The 18241-nt window shown below is 44.2% G+C and overlaps 1 protein-coding gene across 1 annotated transcript in view; it reads right to left on the bottom strand.

Annotated features, from left to right (window-relative positions):
• Positions 1-1848: 1848 nt before the first annotated feature.
• LOC126252364 (peritrophin-48-like) overlaps positions 1849-18241 on the bottom strand; it is a 74267-nt gene continuing 57874 nt past the window's right edge. The window contains exons 4-5 of the mRNA XM_049953256.1: positions 2959-3180; positions 1849-2516 (exon numbers count right to left, since the gene is read on the bottom strand). Of these exons, the coding sequence (XP_049809213.1) occupies positions 1849-2516; positions 2959-3180 (890 nt within the window). The remainder of the gene's footprint in view (positions 2517-2958; positions 3181-18241) is intronic.

The following is an 18241-nucleotide window of genomic DNA, read 5'->3' as shown; positions in this document are numbered from 1 at the left end:
TGGAGTTGTTGAAGTAGACCCGAAGGGATAGTCGAAATGAATGAAACGTAGAACAGACATCAAATGAAGGGTTGTGGCATCCCTTAGGACCCTTTGGACTAGTTTCTCTTGCGTTGGTTTCGGAAATTGTACTGTGTGTTAGATACAAGGGACTGATGGTAAACTGGATCCTTGGAGGACGCTTGTGTTGGATGGAATGTATGAGAGTTAGTGTTGTACCTACCATGTTAGTTAATGTGTGAGTCTAAAGATTCTTAAATACCGTAGGCAACTTTAATAAAATGTGAACAATTACGGAGATTGACGTCAAACTTTTAAAATAATTTGCAACGGTTTTTAAATCTGTATAACATCAAAAGCAGCCTAATTGTCTTAAATACCAAGTAGTTGCCACTACAAAACCATAAAATCGTGTTGTGGACAGCATTACGTTACTGTCGCACCGAAAACCTCGGCACTGCCGTTAAGACGATAGTTTATCCTGTAAGAAGCTCTAAAAAATTTCCTTTTGAGAGCGTTGTTGCAACGTATATGCAACACAACGCAAGTAAGATCGACGTATGTAAGAACCAACGAGTGGGAAATGGATTAGTATGGCATCCGTGTATTTCCGACGAACATGAAATAAATGCGGAAATGTGAACTACTGCGACGCTGTTACCAAATATGTCCAAACGAGACCAACATGCTGTTATTATCTCTTGGCTGCCAAAGGACAAACACCACTAGAAATCCATTGGAGACAGAGGAATGTGTATGGGGCAAAATAACTGTCAAAAGAAACTTTGATGTTAGTAGTAATTAATGTAGTGTTTCAGTACTATAGTCCTCGATCAGAAGAAGATTATATTTGTTACTCTTCTATTTCTCTTCGTTAGAACATGATGCGGGGACTTCGCATATTTATGTAAAGTGTTGTGCATTGCTGCTACTTATTAACTTACGTAAAAGCTCACTTTTCTCAAATACACTTATAAACATACTTATATGTTCAAATATTACGAAAAGTATCGCATTCCATTCATAAGACGGTTACGAAAGGTAACGTGTTTACAGAACTGACAAGTATTACATGCCTGCGACATTCAGTTAGTTTTAATTTGATAGCAGCCCGGGGAAGATTGCAAAACACTGTTAACAAACGTTTACGTCATAGTGGTACAGACAAATATGATAGCATAAGCTGAAAAATGACTGACACAGTCTTGTTTCGAAGGTTTTACGGTTTCAGGATTGCTGTAGTGCTATGCATAAGAGATTCAAAAAAAATTTTCCAAATTGCTACAAACTTTAATTTACAGTCACAATAAGAAAATAAATATACAGAGACTACATTAGATCACTCTGCTCGTAACAATGCGAGTTCAATACATTATGATTCTAAAATGTTACCCCACAGATGATATGTGTATTACTAAGGGCAACTGCAAACATATTTACTGAAGCCGTTGAAGGTCATTATTAGACAATCAGTTATCTGTGTTGCAAGGATAGTTAAAGTCTCATTTTTTGAGATTAGGATTCCACACAAGATCTCCACAAGTGCCATCTTTCATCCTACCATTATGACATTCCCAGTATTTGTGACAGCTAGCGTCATTGGGGAAAAACATAACAACGCCTAATAAATGTGGACGAACTGGAGGGCAAACAAACGCCTCATTTGGCAGGGCACTACGTTCCTTTCAGTCATAGGAACGGTCATAGTTGTAAGGCCAATCGCAGGCCTATAAGTCGTTGTTACATATGAGACCATTAGGACAAGACCCATTTCTCAAAAGTCCATTGTCACATTCCCAATACAAGGTGCAGTCTTCCTCGTTGGGGTAGAAAGTAACGTTGAAAATCTCACCTGGATGGCTGCGGACAGTCTGGAGTAGCATCTGAAAGGACAATAAGTCCCTTCTCGTCATATGGGCAGTCATAGTTGTAAGGCCAATCACAGGCCTGTAAGTCGTTGTTCCATATGAGACCATTAGGACAAGATCCATTTCTCAAAAGTCCATTGTCACATTCCCAATACTTGGTACAGTCTTCCTCGTTGGGGTGGAAAGTAACGTTCAAAATCTCACCTGGGGATGGCTGCGGGCAATCTGGAGTAGCATCTGAAAGGACAATAAGTCCCTTCTCGTCATATGGGAAGTCATAGTTGTAAGGCCAATCACAGGCCTGTAAGTCGTTGTTCCATATGAGACCATTAGGACAAGATCCATTTCTCAAAAGTCCATTGTCACATTCCCAATACAAGGTGCAGTCTTCCTCATTGGGGTAGAAGGTAACGTTGAAAATCTCACCTGGGGATGGCTGCGGACAGTCTGGAGTGTCATCTGAAAGGACAGTAAGTCCCTTCTTGTCATAGGGACAGTTATAGTTGTAAGGCCAATCACAGGTCTGTAAGTCGTTGTTCCATATGAGACCATTAGGACAAGATCCATTTCTCAAAAGTCCATTGTCACATTCCCAATACGTGGTGCAGTCTTCCTCGTTGGGGTAGAAAGTAACGTTGAAAATCTCACCTGGATGGCTGCGGACAGTCTGGAGTAGCATCTGAAAGGACAATAAGTCCCTTCTCGTCATATGGGCAGTCATAGTTGTAAGGCCAATCACAGGCCTGTAAGTCGTTGTTCCATATGAGACCATTAGGACAAGATCCATTTCTCAAAAGTCCATTGTCACATTCACAATACTTGGTACAGTCTTCCTCGTTGGGGTGGAAAGTAACGTTGAAAATCTCACCAGGGGATGGCTGCGGGCAATCTGGAGTAGCATCTGAAAGGACAATAAGTCCCTTCTCGTCATATGGGAAGTCATAGTTGTAAGGCCAATCACAGGCCTGTAAGTCGTTGTTCCATATGAGACCATTAGGACAAGATCCATTTCTCAAAAGTCCATTGTCAAATTCCCAATACAAGGTGCAGTCTTCCTCATTGGGGTAGAAGGTAACGTTGAAAATCTCACCTGGGGATGGCTGCGGACAGTCTGGAGTGGCATCTGAAAGGACAGTAAGTCCCTTCTTGTCATAGGGACAGTCATAGTTGTAAGGCCAATCACAGGCCTGTAAGTCGTTGTTCCATATGAGACCATTAGGACAAGATCCCTTTCTCAATAGTCCATTGTCACATTCCCAATACTTGGTGCAGTCTTCCTCATTGGGGTAGAAAGTAACGTTGAAAATCTCACCTGGGGATGGCTGAGGACAGTCTATGACGTCAATAGTTAGTTTCCTATCATAAGGACAATCGTAATTATACGGCCAGTTACAAGAGTCCACATTGGTATTCCAAATCAAACCATCAGTACACGATCCGTTATAAAGGTTTCCGTTGTCACATTGCCAGTACTTGGTGCAGTCATCTTCATTTGGGTAGAAGGTAATGTTGAGTGTCACGCCCGGGATCCGCTCTTGACATACCGGCGGGTCAGCCAGTGACTGCTGGTGGGCACCCAAAGCCGCTGCCACCAGAACCAGAATCACCGCTAAGCCTGCGAAAATTGAGAATTTTCCGTTTTAATAGAAACGGAAGTAACAAATGCACTCGAATTCTGTAATAATAACTGGTATCAGCCGTGTCTTGCTGTAATGTATCTTAACTAAATGTAGTTTGCTCTTTTTACTGATATGTTTCATCATATGTCTGATTTCTTAATTCACTAATTTCCGCTTGGAGTGTTATGCAGTATTATTTAATATTATTTAAACTGTGTGGGTTATATCTCCAAACTGTCCGCTAGTAACACTCCGCTGTAAATACATAATAACTTATAACTTCAAATTATAAGTAAATAGTTTGTGATCAATCCTTTTGTTTCTTTTTACTCCATGGTTTACTGATTATAGAGAGCTACTCTAAAAGTAAGGAGCGATCGATCACGAAATGATAACCACAGAGAAAATCAGATTATGTTCTCAACATATGTGCTTGGAAGTATCTCTAGTATACCCACACTTGGCGCCACGGTGCTTTTCTTAGTCCCGAACGCTCAGTGAGCGCTTAAAACTTCTAGAAGTTAGTGGCTATCGCCAAGTATGGGTGCATGCCGTGAGATTTCTTCTCATTGGATGCAACACCACATAGAGTAACTGTCATGCGTTTCTTGCCTCATAATAGTTCTGAGCCGCACACTGCAGGCACAACGAGGACGCTCCTGCAGCGTTTTCGATGGGAAATGTTTTATCACCCACCATACAGCACGGACTTTCCTTCCTCTGCTTTTCAATTCAGGTCAAATGAACCTCTGGATGAAGACAGCAATTTGGGACGGACAACCCAGCGTATAAAATTGTCGGAAATCACAGGAGGCGATCGTCTATGAGGAGGGTATTCGGAAGTTGGAACAACGCTACGCAGATGCCTGAGTCTATGTAGCGACGTTTCAGATTTAACAGTTTTCATTTTCACAGTGGTCTGCATTTCGCGACCGATAGCTCCGTAATTCTGAATAGCCCTCCCACTCCGCCTACGAGTGGCTGTAAGCAATACATGATGTGGTACTGCTTGACGTACTGTCATGCTTTCATGTCTTGTCAGGGCTTCGATTAACCATCTTTACAGGCTAAAAGCAAAATACTGTTTGGCCGATGTATTACACTTGCTGCTAAAGGAAATGAACGAGGTGATGTAATGGTTGAGGCACCAGACGTGCCTTTTATAGAGGCGGGATGCAAGTGTCTCCCCTGCCACTAAGGTTATTTTTCCTCTATTTTAGTCGAATGTCACGATAACAGCTTTGAAGTGGCCACAGCCGTTCTTCTTTCCTCTGCCTCTCCTAGCCGATGATGTCTCTCATAACCTTAAGTATCGCCTTGAGGCAGGCCTCGAAATTTAAGCTTTCTTAATCTGGCTTGCGGTCACGGCCCATTTTTTGCTAAACTTTGAGTTGTCATGCTAGTGTCCCGCGCGTTTACTGCCTCAGTCATTGGCATGACTTGTTAACCTTTGTGTATTTTGGGTGGGCGTTGTCTATTTCATTAACGTGTTCTCCATGCTTTGGAATTGTTAGTCATTTGTGATTCATTATGCTGACAAGACTAAGTTTGTTGAATTCGCTTGCAGCCACACCTACTTGGTGTGGGTTCTTACCTGTATTTGGGAACTGTACATTCCTGGTTGCAAGGTCATTCCTTAATGTTATAAATCATTAGTTTGTTATTAATGAATTAATTTTGTTCAACGTCTTTAAATAATCGTGAGCGTCGTTATTCTTTTAACAAGTTTTTTGAATTGTAATTACAAGAAATGTTGATAAGGAATAAAGTGTATTCCATGAAAATGGTTCAAATGGTTCAAATGGCTCTGAGCACTATGGGACTTAACATCTGTGGTCATCAGTCCCCTAGAACGTAGAACTACTTAAACCTAACTAACCTAAGGACCTCACACACATCCATGCCCGAGGCAGGATTCGAACCTGCGACTGTAGCAGTCGCGCGGTTCCGGACTGGGCGCCTAGAACCGCGAGACCACCGCGGTCGGCGGTATTCCATGAAACAACAAACTAAGAAATATATGTGTCCACTGTACAAGTGTTTTAACCCAACACTTGCTGTGAGGTATCAGTGTTGTTTTATGCGATTTCGCTGATCTTCTCTTTCTAATAAACTTCCTGAATATCAAATAAGGCATCTCATAACAGTTTCATCAATTTCTGTGGAATCTTGTTTGAATTCCTGAGCCAAAACGAAAAGTCAGGCATTGGACACATTCGGTGTGGTGAAATCTAGGAATGCAGTACAGTTTTTTAGTAGAAAACTTACATTCAAGAATAGAAGGCTGTTGATTCTCGTGAAATTAAAAGGGCAGAATGAAATGCACTCTTTCCATTTGTATTTTTGCAGGCTATTTACAGCGATAAAGTGAAGGATAGGAGAGTTTGTCGTACACACAATTATTTTCCATCAGATTTTCCTCGACTGTTCTACAGTTCGAGTGTTCATTACAAGTTATACCCACTTATACATGTAGAATTTAGCTTACATCTTACTTCTAGTCATGACGTACTTCGAATAGGTACACTGTCTACAAGTATGGATGTAATGGTGGCATATAAAACACATCACTGATACGGACTCAGTACAAGGTTCACTCTGCCCTAACAAGTTGCTCTGGTTGCAGATACTGCTCCCAAAAATTGCCACAGGTTCCTTCAGCTTCGTAAATACTACTCTCAACTTACATATACAAACCTATCTAGAACCCGTCATTTGTACATACAACTATCAGATGAAAACTAAGCAGCCCGTCCCCTCAAGATAGTTTTAATTCTCGATTCCAACCACTGCAGCTGCCATGTGGTGCTGGGTCCGGCTGCCAATATCCGCCGCAAATACGCACCAAAATGTAAGGGTCTGGGCTGGGTGAACTCTACTTCGTCGGGGTTGAATTGAAGCAGCGAGTTGAAGTCATAAAGTCGTCCTGTGGTGGCTCAAGAGATGATCACACATTTTACTATAAAAGAGGCTACAGCAGTCATAGTGTAGTTGCATAGTAGCAAACAGTGCGGGAATCGTGGTGCAGAGAGAACAGTTAGCAGTGAGTGACTGGCCGATGGGATGGTCGCAGAAGCACATGCACTATCCCATTATGACCCTACAACTCAGGGCAAAGCGTACCTCCAGATGTAGAAGCCCGTCATGATTCTTGCAGAGGATGACAGCCCCCAGTGGTGGATTGTTCATCTTCGTGAACGCTGGCGTACAGTGTCAGGCAGGTGGGCGCTGCACCACTGCATTCACAAACGGTTGCCCTTCAGCACAGAAGACCAGCTGCAGGTGAAATGAGCCTGAACGTGGCTCATCCGCGGGAAAGCGACAAGTCCCTGGCAGTGGACTTAGAACCAGAATTAGGTTCGTCAGTGGTGCATGCTAAATCTTATGCAGGTAACTTGAGAAAGCATGTCGCACCTGCTGGTAATGCTAGAGTATGATGACTTTCGTTAAAAATGCTGGATATTTACACATGCCTGGTGAGCCATGGCGACAGCTCCTTATTGATTCTTCAGTGAATTCCGTAGTCATATGTGTTGATGGGCCCACATTTCCCTATGTGTGTCGATTCTCCTTGTGGAGCAACGTCTCTGGCGGTCCATCGAGAAGGCGGCGGAACGCAGAGGGAGCCAGTACAAGGAGAGCATGAGAACAGCAGGATGCAGTAGAACTGGACTACCAGCGGTCCGGACTACCAGTGGCAGCTATGTTTCTCGGGTGCTTGTTTTGGTCAAGAATTTAGCGTTTCTCTCCTTCTGCAGTTTATGGGGAGACATGGTCCAATCGTATGAATTCCATTCGTCTTGACGTCCGTTTGTTTGTGATTCAGGCGATTCAGTGCTGTGTGGGACTGGATATCTAATGCTGCCTTCGCCTTTTGCATTTTTCATGCACTGTGGTCGTATAACGAGAGCTTCTGGATTTTCCTGGGCTTGGTGCCTTCCTGAGCGGCTGAATTTAATATGATTAGCGATTGAGCCGATTTTCATTTATTTGCTTTTTTTATTAAGTGTATGTTTGTGCTTTCAGTGTCTCTCTAAGGTTACTTTCCTGCGTTATTTATTGCATGCGTAACTACGTTCAGTTACAATACCCAATTTTCTATATCCTTTTATTGTATTGGTGATTACTTTGAGGGTTGGCTTCTTTTATTAAAATGGCTTGGTGGTCTGACATTTATCAGCTGCATTTGTCCTGAGCCTCTGATTATAACTGTTACTAGCCAGTTGATTACAGTTTTGAGGCTGGTTCAAATGGCTCTGAGCACTATGGGACTCAACTGCTGAGGTCATTAGTCCCCTAGAACTTGAAACTAGTTAAACCTAACTAACCTAAGGACATCACAAACATCCATGCCCGAGGCAGGATTCGAACCTGCGACCGTAGCGGTCTTGCGGTTCCAGACTGCAGCGCCTTTAACCGCACGGCCACTTCGGCCGGCTTTTGAGGCTGACTTGACTATTCTTGAATAGGGATCTGTGTTACGAGAGTTAAAGATAAGTTGCTGCCTTTTGGTATGTTCTTGTAAGGTCTTCATTTGTAATTGTTAAACCATTTCTTTGGCCCTCACTTATTTAGTGCCTTTTGTTAGCACTAACTTGCCTCAGCTTGCGGCTGACTTCTCTACACCTCACAGGGGTGGGGACCTGCAGTTGTCCCCCACCGCCTTCTTGCTCGTTAGGTCTAAGCACAGTAATTCAGACCGTTTGTTGGAACGAGCAACATAAGTTCTCTTGTGTATTTTACGCCCCATATTCTGATTCTAAATTGTACCCTTTCCCTCACAACACCTTGTTTGCTAGAATTTTAGATTTAAGTAGCTTTACTGTACCAGCTTTCTGTTAACCATTAGGGATTCATTGTTAATCTGAAAGTATTTAAGTGTCTTTTGCCTCAGCTGCCAATGTACTGCTTTCGCCTCATATCCTCTAGAGGCACTTTAGTGTTATTTATTTTAATTTTTTTCCTCAGAAGGGGGGGAAATATTCTGCTTTAACAGTACATTCGCTTCGTTTCTTGGTATAAGGAACTGTTAACGTTACTATGAAATAATTTGTTGCATTCTATGAAATTACTGATTGTACTACAAATTGTAACAGTTTCTGCGATTAGCAGCATAGCTTGGTCGAGTGCTGACTGAATGTGGGAATAGGCCTCGAGGCCTCATTTTTACCATTTTCTTTATGCGAAATCCTACTGTTCTTTATTGCGTGTCTATCGCTGTTATCCATTTTTGACATATTTTCCCTACTGTTGTTGTTTGTTAAGATTGAGTCTGATTGTGGTGTCACCGCTAGACACCACACTTGCTAGGTGGTAACTTAAATCGGCCGCGGTCCTGTAGTACATGTCGGACCCGCGTGTCGCCACTGTGTAATCGCAATCCTAGCGCCACCACATGGCAGGTCACAAGACACGGACATGACCTCGCCCCAGTTGTACGGACGACATAGCTTGCGACCAGACCTACCAAGTCTTCCTCTCATTTGCCGAGAGACTGATAGAATAGCCTTCAGCTTATTCCATAGCTACTACCTAGCAAGGCGCCATTTGTATCAGTGCTTATAGCTTACTACTATTCAAGAGATGTATTCCAACAAGAGAATAAAGTTAAGTATATTATTCCAGCTACGTACTTTTCTTCTTATTCATTAATAAGTCTCATGTTCCAGTACTTCACGCCCGTCTGCGTTAGTTTAGCGTGCACTTTCAGCCACTTCGATCTACAAGGTGTTGGCCCCGCTGCCGACACATCACATGGCGACGAGAGAAAGTGTTTTTTCTGCTTTGGACTGATTTGTTCTTTTTCCCTTTTTGTGCTCTGAATTGCTTGTGTCATGGCTTCGCCACAATCTCCAGATGTACTGTCCGAATTTTTTCGCTTGCAGAATCAGCAGACGCAGGCGTTATTGGAAGCCCTTGGACAGCTCGTCCAGGGTCAACGTGCGCTGCAAACCGATGCGGCAGCCGCCGCTTCATCGCTACCGCAGACACACAACGCTGTCGCACCGCCATTTAGGCCCTTTGAGGCCGAGTGCGAAACCTGGACTGAGTGGGCCAGCCAGTTCCAGTTTCATCTCGCCGCGTACAGAATACAAGGTAAAGAGCGGCAGCCGTTTTTGCTTTCTTGTGTCGGTGTGTCTACCTACCGTGTGATAGTGAAATTGTTTCCCCGACGCGACGTAGCAACTCTGTCCTACGAAGAAATTTTGTCTGCTTTAGATGCCTATTTCAAAGAAACAGTCAATGTAGTTGCAAAACGGTATACGTTCTTTCGTACAAAACGTACGGCCGGTCAGACTAATAGGGAGTGGGTTGCAACTTTGCAAGGACTTACTAGAGACTGTGCGTTTGCCTGTGAATGTGGCCTCCCTTATTCAGATACTATGGTGCGTGATGCAATAGCACAGAACGTTTCTGATGTTCGCATACGGGAACAGATTTTGAAACTCGTAAATCCCTCCCTTCAACAAGTGATAGACATATTGGATAGGCAAGACACACTTGACTTTGCTCAGGACTCATTTGAAACTTCGCCAGCAGTGTGTCACATTAATCGGCCCGCCGGGCCCGCTGCACGGGACGCTAAGCGGCCCTCGCGCCCGTCGCAGCCTACCTTGCAAACACGTGCGCCGCGTAAGCAAGCAACTGCAGTGAAATCATGCCCGCGGTGTGCAACTAGACATTCGCGTGAAAATTGCCCGTCACGCCAAGCTATTTGCTTTTACTGTCAAAAGAAGGGACATGTTCAAAGTGTTTGCCAGAAAAAGCTTAGATCAGACAATCGCAATAATTCCAGGCCTTTTGCTTCGCGCCGGAATCGAACCCAGGACAATCAGGCTCGTGGACCTTCGCCCATGGCCATTAATGTAGTTCATTCCCACCCGTCCAGTGACACTTTAGCTAACAGTGACTGTGTTCGTCCCACCCAAAGTGTGTGTCGACGTCGCAGGAAATCCCGTAAAGTCGCAAGTGCTTCTGTACCTGTATCAGTTCACTTTGCACGTGACAGTCGCTCTTGTCGTCAGCAGGACAATAAACTTTTTGTGGACTTAGACTTTGATGGCAAAGTGATCCCATTCCAGCTCGATACCGGAGCTGCAGTTTCATTGCTCAATCACGACACGTACAAACAACTGGGCAAACCGCCATTGCGTGCCGCCAATGTTAAGTTACATAGTTACTCAGGACAGCCGATCCCTGTGTTAGGACAGTGCAGCCTTCTTGCAACATACAAGGGACAAACAAAACTTGTATCATTTTACGTTCTTCGTTCTTCTACTGCAGTGAACTTGTTTGGCTTAGATTTGTTTCAATTGTTTAATTTGTCTATAGTAAATCAGGTCCTATCAGTGAATCAGACTGTGCCTTCCGCCAGTGTTTCTAGTCTTTGTGAAGAATTTGCAGACATTTTTGCACCGGGCCTTGGTTGCGCTAAGAAATATGCTGCACATTTGGAATTGAAAGACAACGCGCAACCGAAATTTTTCAGAGCGCGCAATGTTCCCCACGCATTGCGTGATGAGGTCGCACGAACATTGGCCGATTTAGAATCTCAAGGTGTAATTGAACGTGTGCAGGCTTCTCTCTGGGCCTCACCCTTAGTAATTTTGCCAAAACCTTCCGGAAAACTGAGACTTTGTGTGGACTTCAAGGCCACTGTGAATCCACAACTTGTGACTGCTACTTTTCCTTTGCCCCGCCCGGAAGATCTTTTTGACAAACTGTGCCCGGGAAAATATTTTTCAAAATTGGACCTAGCAGATGCGTACTTGCAGATACCTGTGGACGAAGACTCCCAGCGCGTCTTGGTGGTAAACACGCATCTTGGCTTGTATCGCTTCAAAAGACTGCCATTCGGGTGTGCATCCGCCCCTGCTTTGTTTCAGCAATATTTACAAACTGTGTGTGCGTCGGTCCCTACTGCTGCGAACTATCTGGACGATATTGTAATCTCAGGAAAGACAGAAGCCGAACATTTGCAAAATCTCCGAACATTATTTCAGGTATTGCGTCAGAATGGTCTTCGCTTGAGAAAGGACAAATGTGTGTTCTTTGCTCGGGACTTACCCTACCTGGGGCATGTCATAAATGCCCAAGGTATACATCCGAGTCCAGAGCACCTCCGTGCCATACAGGACTTACCTGCTCCGCAGAACTTGAAACAGCTACAGAGTGTGCTGGGTAAAATTACTTATTATTCAAAGTTTGTGCGCAATGCTTCTTCCATTTCAGCTCCGCTTCATCGCTGCAGCCGCCACGCGCCTCCCTGGGTCGCGCGCCGCCGCTCGCTTCCCGTGACCAGCTGTCCTCCGCCATGGACCTCTTGCCCGCTCCGGACCAGATGTCGTCTTCGCCCGTCGGCTTCCCCGACGCAATGGAGGTCGACTCTTCGGCCCCTCGTGTATCATTACGTGCGCCTACACCTCCTGTTGACGTGCACCCTGGACTAGGTTTGCAGGCGTTTCCTAGCTCCCCTCGGACCGAATGGCCGGGTGCGGGTGGCACGGCCTCGCCTGTTGTTAGGCTCCCCACCTCATCGCATACGTCAACATGGGGTCCTCCCCACGGCGGGCGGAAGCCTTATCTCACGACCGTTCGCCGATTTGCGGGGGAGGAATGTGGTGTCACCGCTAGACACCACACTTGCTAGGTAGTAACTTAAATCGGCCGCGGTCCTGTAGTACATGTCGGACCCGCGTGTCGCCACTGTGTAATCGCAATCCTAGCGCCACCACATGGCAGGTCACAAGACACGGACATGACCTCGCCCCAGTTGTACGGACGACATAGCTTGCGACCAGACCTACCAAGTCTTCCTCTCATTTGCCGAGAGACTGATAGAATAGCCTTCAGCTTATTCCATAGCTACTACCTAGCAAGGCGCCATTTGTATCAGTGCTTATAGCTTACTACTATTCAAGAGATGTATTCCAACAAGAGAATAAAGTTAAGTATATTATTCCAGCTACGTACTTTTCTTCTTATTCATTAATAAGTCTCATGTTCCAGTACTTCACGCCCGTCTGCGTTAGTTTAGCGTGCACTTTCAGCCACTTCGATCTACAAGGTGTTGGCCCCGCTGCCGACACATCACTGATCATTACTGTATTTCGTATTATTTGTTGCCGGCCGAAGTGGCCGTGCGGTTAAAGGCGCTGCAGTCTGGAACCGCAAGACCGCTACGGTCGCAGGTTCGAATCCTGCCTCGGGCATGGATGTTTGTGATGTCCTTAGGTTAGTTAGGTTTAACTAGTTCTAAGTTCTAGGGGACTAATGACCTCGGCAGTTGAGTCCCATAGTGATCAGAGCCATTTGAACCATTTTATTATTTGTTATTGTTTGAATAAGTGTAATCAAACAGCAAACGACATTACTACTCTGGATTGTCCCCTCACGCTTCGTTATTCTTCCATTCTGTGTAAATGGGTTACCATAACAGAGCGTGCTTGTTTTCTGTGTTAAGAATGGGGTTTAGAACTGTCTATCCTTCGTGTTATTTGTCGTTTGAAATTTAGAGTAATCCTATTCTAATTGCATTTGTGTATTGTTTCTGTAAGCCATTTATCATCGTGGCGGCCAGAGGCTGTTTTTGTGTGTCATACCTCACAATTGAACACGTTGAATAAGAACTGTGGGTACGGCGCGCTCCAGTAGAAGGTAGTGTTTCGGAGTTGGCGGCCGGGTTGCAGACAGCATTGGAAGAGCCTCTTCACAATTCCATTGACACCGTTTGGTAGGAAGGCGTCGTTTATCTGCTTCTTCTGCAAGTTTAGAGGAGGTGTTTCGTAGTTTGCAGTTTTTGGAAGGCAGTCAACCTATGTATCGGCAGTTGTGCAGGGTCCAAGCCCATCGGGCTCATTGTAGTAATCGCCTCAATGATGTTGCCTTAAGTTTAGTGATCAGCAGGGGGAAGTTATTAAGCAGCAGGACAGTTACGTAGAAGACTTACGGAATAGGGGTTTGGAGAGTGACGCATCAACTAGTCTAGAACAAAGCAGTGCCATCAGAGCCAGGTGCCAAATCTAAATCAGGCCGGAGGTCGAAGTTTTGGCTGTCGTGTCACTGAGACGTTTGCTAAATTACCGAACCCAATAAAGTGTCTATTTCAGGGTACTTCAAAGTTACCTACTGACCACTTGGATCAAGTTCAACAGGTATTGTGATTACTTGTTCACTCTCAAACCCATGACGAGGCCTTGGCCGTTCTGCATTTTGTGACACTTTCCCTTCTTTATCCTTTACCAAAGAGGTTATTAAGCGATTTTTTGTCTCAAGCACTTATAGACCAAGGTACACTGAGTCTGCTTAGGATGCGAAGTATAGAGAAAATGTTGGCTCAGCATTTGCGTAATGAGCTTGAGCCGAGATACTATTCACGGATACAAGCTGCCACGGTTCTTGGGTCAGTATATTGAACAGGTTCGTGACGCGGTCTTGGTTTGAAACGTAAGGCTTGCTGAACAAGACAGTATTTCAAATATTTTAAAAGGGATGAGCCCTGGAGATCGGTCACGTTTGGTGTTTGCCCACAAATCTACTACCTTTGTTGAACTGGATTACACTAGACTCTTGCTAAACCATTCCTCACACTTATTTAACCTGATCAGATTAGGGCCATCAGACCCTCTCTTGCATCGGACCAGTGTTCCACATACTGTATGTAGCATTTCACACATCAGAGTTAAATCATGACAATAGTTTAAATAAGAAAATTAGTTTAATCTAGTGACAATATGAATAAAGAGTTATGACTAAGACCTAATAAAGCAAATTCTGGCAGTATTTTTACAACAGGTGCTATACATACAACTTACGATAAAAATGACTCTGAGCACTATGGGACTTAACATCTGTGGTCATCAGTCCCCTAGAACTTAGAACTACTTAAACCTAACCAACCTAAGGACATCACACACATCCATGCCCGAGGCAGGATTCGAACCTGCGACCGTAGCAGTCGCGCGGTTCCGGGCTGAGCACCTGAACCGCTAGACCACCGCGGCCGGCCAACTTATGATAAAGCAATAATAATAACAGTAAAAAATTCAAATAATAATGATAAACATGAGAAAAATTGGCAATAGTAATGAAGATTTGTGCAGATGTACATTATTATCTTGGTGTGTAAAGTAGATGTTTACTAGTACAGCGAGTTTTGGGGAAGGGAAATTTAAGGAGGGGGAAAGAGGGAAGTAATGAGGTGAAGTGCATTCATGTGCAGGGGAAGGCATTACTGTTGCTTAAGTAGATACGTCATTAACTGTTTTTTGAAGCCGGACATGTTTTTAAGTTCTCTAACGTAACGTAGGAGGTTATTCCAGAGTCTGGTTCCCGCTACTGTAAAGGACTCGGAGAAGGTGACTGAGCGTTGCAGTGGAACAGAGAGGATTTTATTATGATGGGAACGTGTGTTTCTGTCATGTTGTTCCGACATAAGCGTTAAGAACGAGGAGACATATGAGGGAAAATGTACATTTATAAGGCAGTAGATGAGACAGAGTGTATGGAAATCTCTGCGTTTGTCTGTTCGCAGCCAGGACAGTTTTGCCTATGTTGGTGAAATGTGATCAAAAAGTCGAACGTCACAGATATATCGGACGCAGGCATTCATGACCAGTTCCAGACGTCGCGAATTTTCCTGAGAGAGGCCTTGTAGGATAATATCGCTGTAGTCAATGATTGGGAGTATAAGCGTTTGTACTAATTTCTTTTTCAGATTGAAAGGGAAGAGTTTTTTATATTTTTGTAGGACATGAAGGGATGCTGATGCTTTCTTACACACTGCAGTTACGTGCTCTGTCCAATTTAGATTTTCATCTATTATTACTCCCAAACTCTTTGCTGAGGGAGAGAAATTAATATTTGTTCCAGGTAGGAAAAGAGATGGTACGGATTCCCGATGTTTTGGGCTAATGAACTTAGAGTGACCAACAAGTAGCGCTTGGGTTTTAGATGGGTTTAGTTTTAGTCCTACGTCCTGCGCTCATTTTGATAGTGCATCGAGGTCAGTATTGAAATTTTCAATAGCTTTCTTAAGATTGCTTGGCTTCGCACTTAGATACAACTGAAGGTCATCAGCATACATATGATATTTGCAATAGGTCAGAATCGATGACAAATCATTGACATACGGAGAGAAGGGTATAGGACCTAATACTGAGCCTTGGGGAACGCCTGACACTACCTACCGCCATTGTGATTTTATATTCCCGGACAGGACGCGTTGCTGACGAGACGTCACGTATGAGCGAAACCATTGCACTGCACTTGGTGTGAAATTTAGACCGCCACGTTTGGCTAGTAAGATGTCGAAGTAGACAGTATCAAATGCTTTGCTGAAATCTAAGAAGCAAATGATAATCGCTTCTTGTCTGTCCATGGCAAGTTTCAGGTCATCTGTCACCTTTATCAGTGCGGATGTTGTGCTTCGATGTTTACGGAAACCTGATTGATATTCGTCAAGTACGTTGTTAGTAGTTAGGTAGCTGGTGAGCTGGTCATGGACTATATATTCTAAGGCCTTTGATAGTGCAGAAAGAAGGCAGATGGGGCGGTAGTCATAGGGTGCTGTGGCGATGTCCTTTTTAGGCAGTGGCTTAATTTGTCGCAGTTTCCAGGCCTCAGGAAAAACACTTGTGATTAATGAATCGTTGAAAATGGCCGCGCGGGTTTAGCCGAGCGGTTTAAGACGCAGCAGTCATGGACTATGCGGCTGGACCCGGCGGAGGTTCGAGCCCTCCCTCGGGCATGGGTGTGTTTGTTTGTCTTTCCGATAATTTAGGTTAAGTAGTGTGTAAGCTTCGGGACTGATGACCTTAGCAGTTAAGTCCCATAAGATTTCACACACATTTAAATTTGAATTCGTTGAAAATGTCTGTTATAGAGGGCAGTAGTTGATCAATTATAAGTTTTACCATGTGGATAGTGATGCCATCATGTCCAGTAGATGCTGATCTAATCCGCATTATGGCTTTCTGGACAGTATTGCAGGTGACTTGCTGTAGATAGAACTTTTCTTTGCTACAGTCGTTCATCCCCATGAAGTAATCAATGATTCTAAGTTTGTTTTTTTTTTGGGGGGGGGGTTCAATTGTGGTTGTAGGTAATGTCAAGAATCGGTTTAGTTCTTCAGCTGGACCCTTGGGATTTTCTGCAACTTTTATTTTGCCTAAACCGAGACTACGGAGATTTTTCTATAGGATAGCTGGTCTACATATTTTGTCAGCTAATGTACGGGCATGCCTGAGCTTAGCGTTTCTCACCGCTTGACTGATTATGTTTCGTTTCTCCTTGTGTACAATATGATTTTCAGGCGTAGGGTGTATCTTGTATGCTCGATGTGCAGCGTCTCTGAGATTCATGAGCTGTTTTAGTTCATCAGTCAGCCAATGTGCAGGATTCCTTTTTAGTTTTCTGGTCTTTATGAGAGCATATTTGTCATATAGTTGAGTAATTTTGTTAGTGAAATCATGGAGTTTGTCGTTTATGTCCATGAGGGGAGTAGAGGTCATTCCCCAAACTATTTCTTGTGCCTCAGTTTCGAGTTAAGGCAAGGTTATGCGTTTCAAGTCTCGGTATGTAGACAGTTTTTGTTTCTTTCTAGGACATTCTAGTGAATACGTCATGAAAATGATGTCATGGGTAGACATGCCAGGCGCAGATATTTGAGAGGTGCGTATTATTCTGTTTGGAGATTTCGTTGCGAATATATCTATGAAAGTGTGATGAATAGGTGTCAGCTGAAGTAGCGTCATATTTGAGGAAGAAAGCATCTTCTTAAATTTCCCAGTGGAAGGACTATTGAGCAGCAAATTAATGTTAGTGTCATCTTCTACAATTACATGTTCATATGACGATTCGGGGCTAGAGAGGGCAGTTTCGAAGCAGGCGAGCCCACCTACTTTAGGAGGTTTGTAAAGGACACATATTAAGCACTTTCTGTTAAGGGATTTGATCTCTATGAACATATGTTCCTCTTGTTTATCTACATTGTTGTCGGATGTATGTAGTACAGTAGGTGACAAATCAGAGCGTATGTACGCCCCTACTCTGCCCCCTCGTCTGTTGCATCTGTCGTGACTGAGAAAGATATTGCCATCTAGGTTTACGGAAGTTGTAGGAATACTTGGTTTGAGCCATGTCTCTGACAAAAGTATTACGTGTATATCAGTAGTTTTAAATACATATTTGAACTCGTCGAAGTGAGCTGGCAGAGATTGGACGTTTGCATGTTCGGGTGTTGATTGCCCGAGAAGGCTGCCGACAGATGTTTGCGGTCGTGGTTAGCGGTGACAAGAGGGTCTGGCATGAGGAATGCGGAAGGCTCGTGAAAGGGGGGGGGGGGGGGAGTGAGGGAGTGTCCTCCCAGTTCTATGCAGTGAAAGCGCCCGGGATGGGGAGGGTGTGAGTCTCCGGGGAGGAGCAGAAGTGCCGGATTATAGAAAGTGTGTTAAATTTACTATAAACACATAGGGATTGTACTTTATCAAATCCAAAGATAGCCGGCCTGTGTGGCCGAGCGGTTCTAGGTGCTTTAGTCTGGAACCGCGCGACCGCTACGGTCGCAGGTTAGTATCCGGCCTCGGGCATGCATGTGTGTGATGTCCTTAGGTTAGTTAGGTTTAATTAGTTCTAAGTTCTAGGCGACTGATGACCTCAGAAGTTAAGTCGCATAGTGCTCAGAGCCATTTTTTGAACCTCAGATGTTAAGTCCCATAGTGCTCAGAGCCATTTGAACCATTTGAAACCCAAAGA

The sequence above is a fragment of the Schistocerca nitens genome, chromosome 4 (genome assembly GCF_023898315.1).
Source record: "Schistocerca nitens isolate TAMUIC-IGC-003100 chromosome 4, iqSchNite1.1, whole genome shotgun sequence".
NCBI classification, from domain to species: domain Eukaryota; kingdom Metazoa; phylum Arthropoda; class Insecta; order Orthoptera; family Acrididae; genus Schistocerca; species Schistocerca nitens.
The sequence above is the reverse complement of the archived record's forward strand: the minus strand, read 5'-3'. Positions and strand labels throughout refer to the sequence as shown.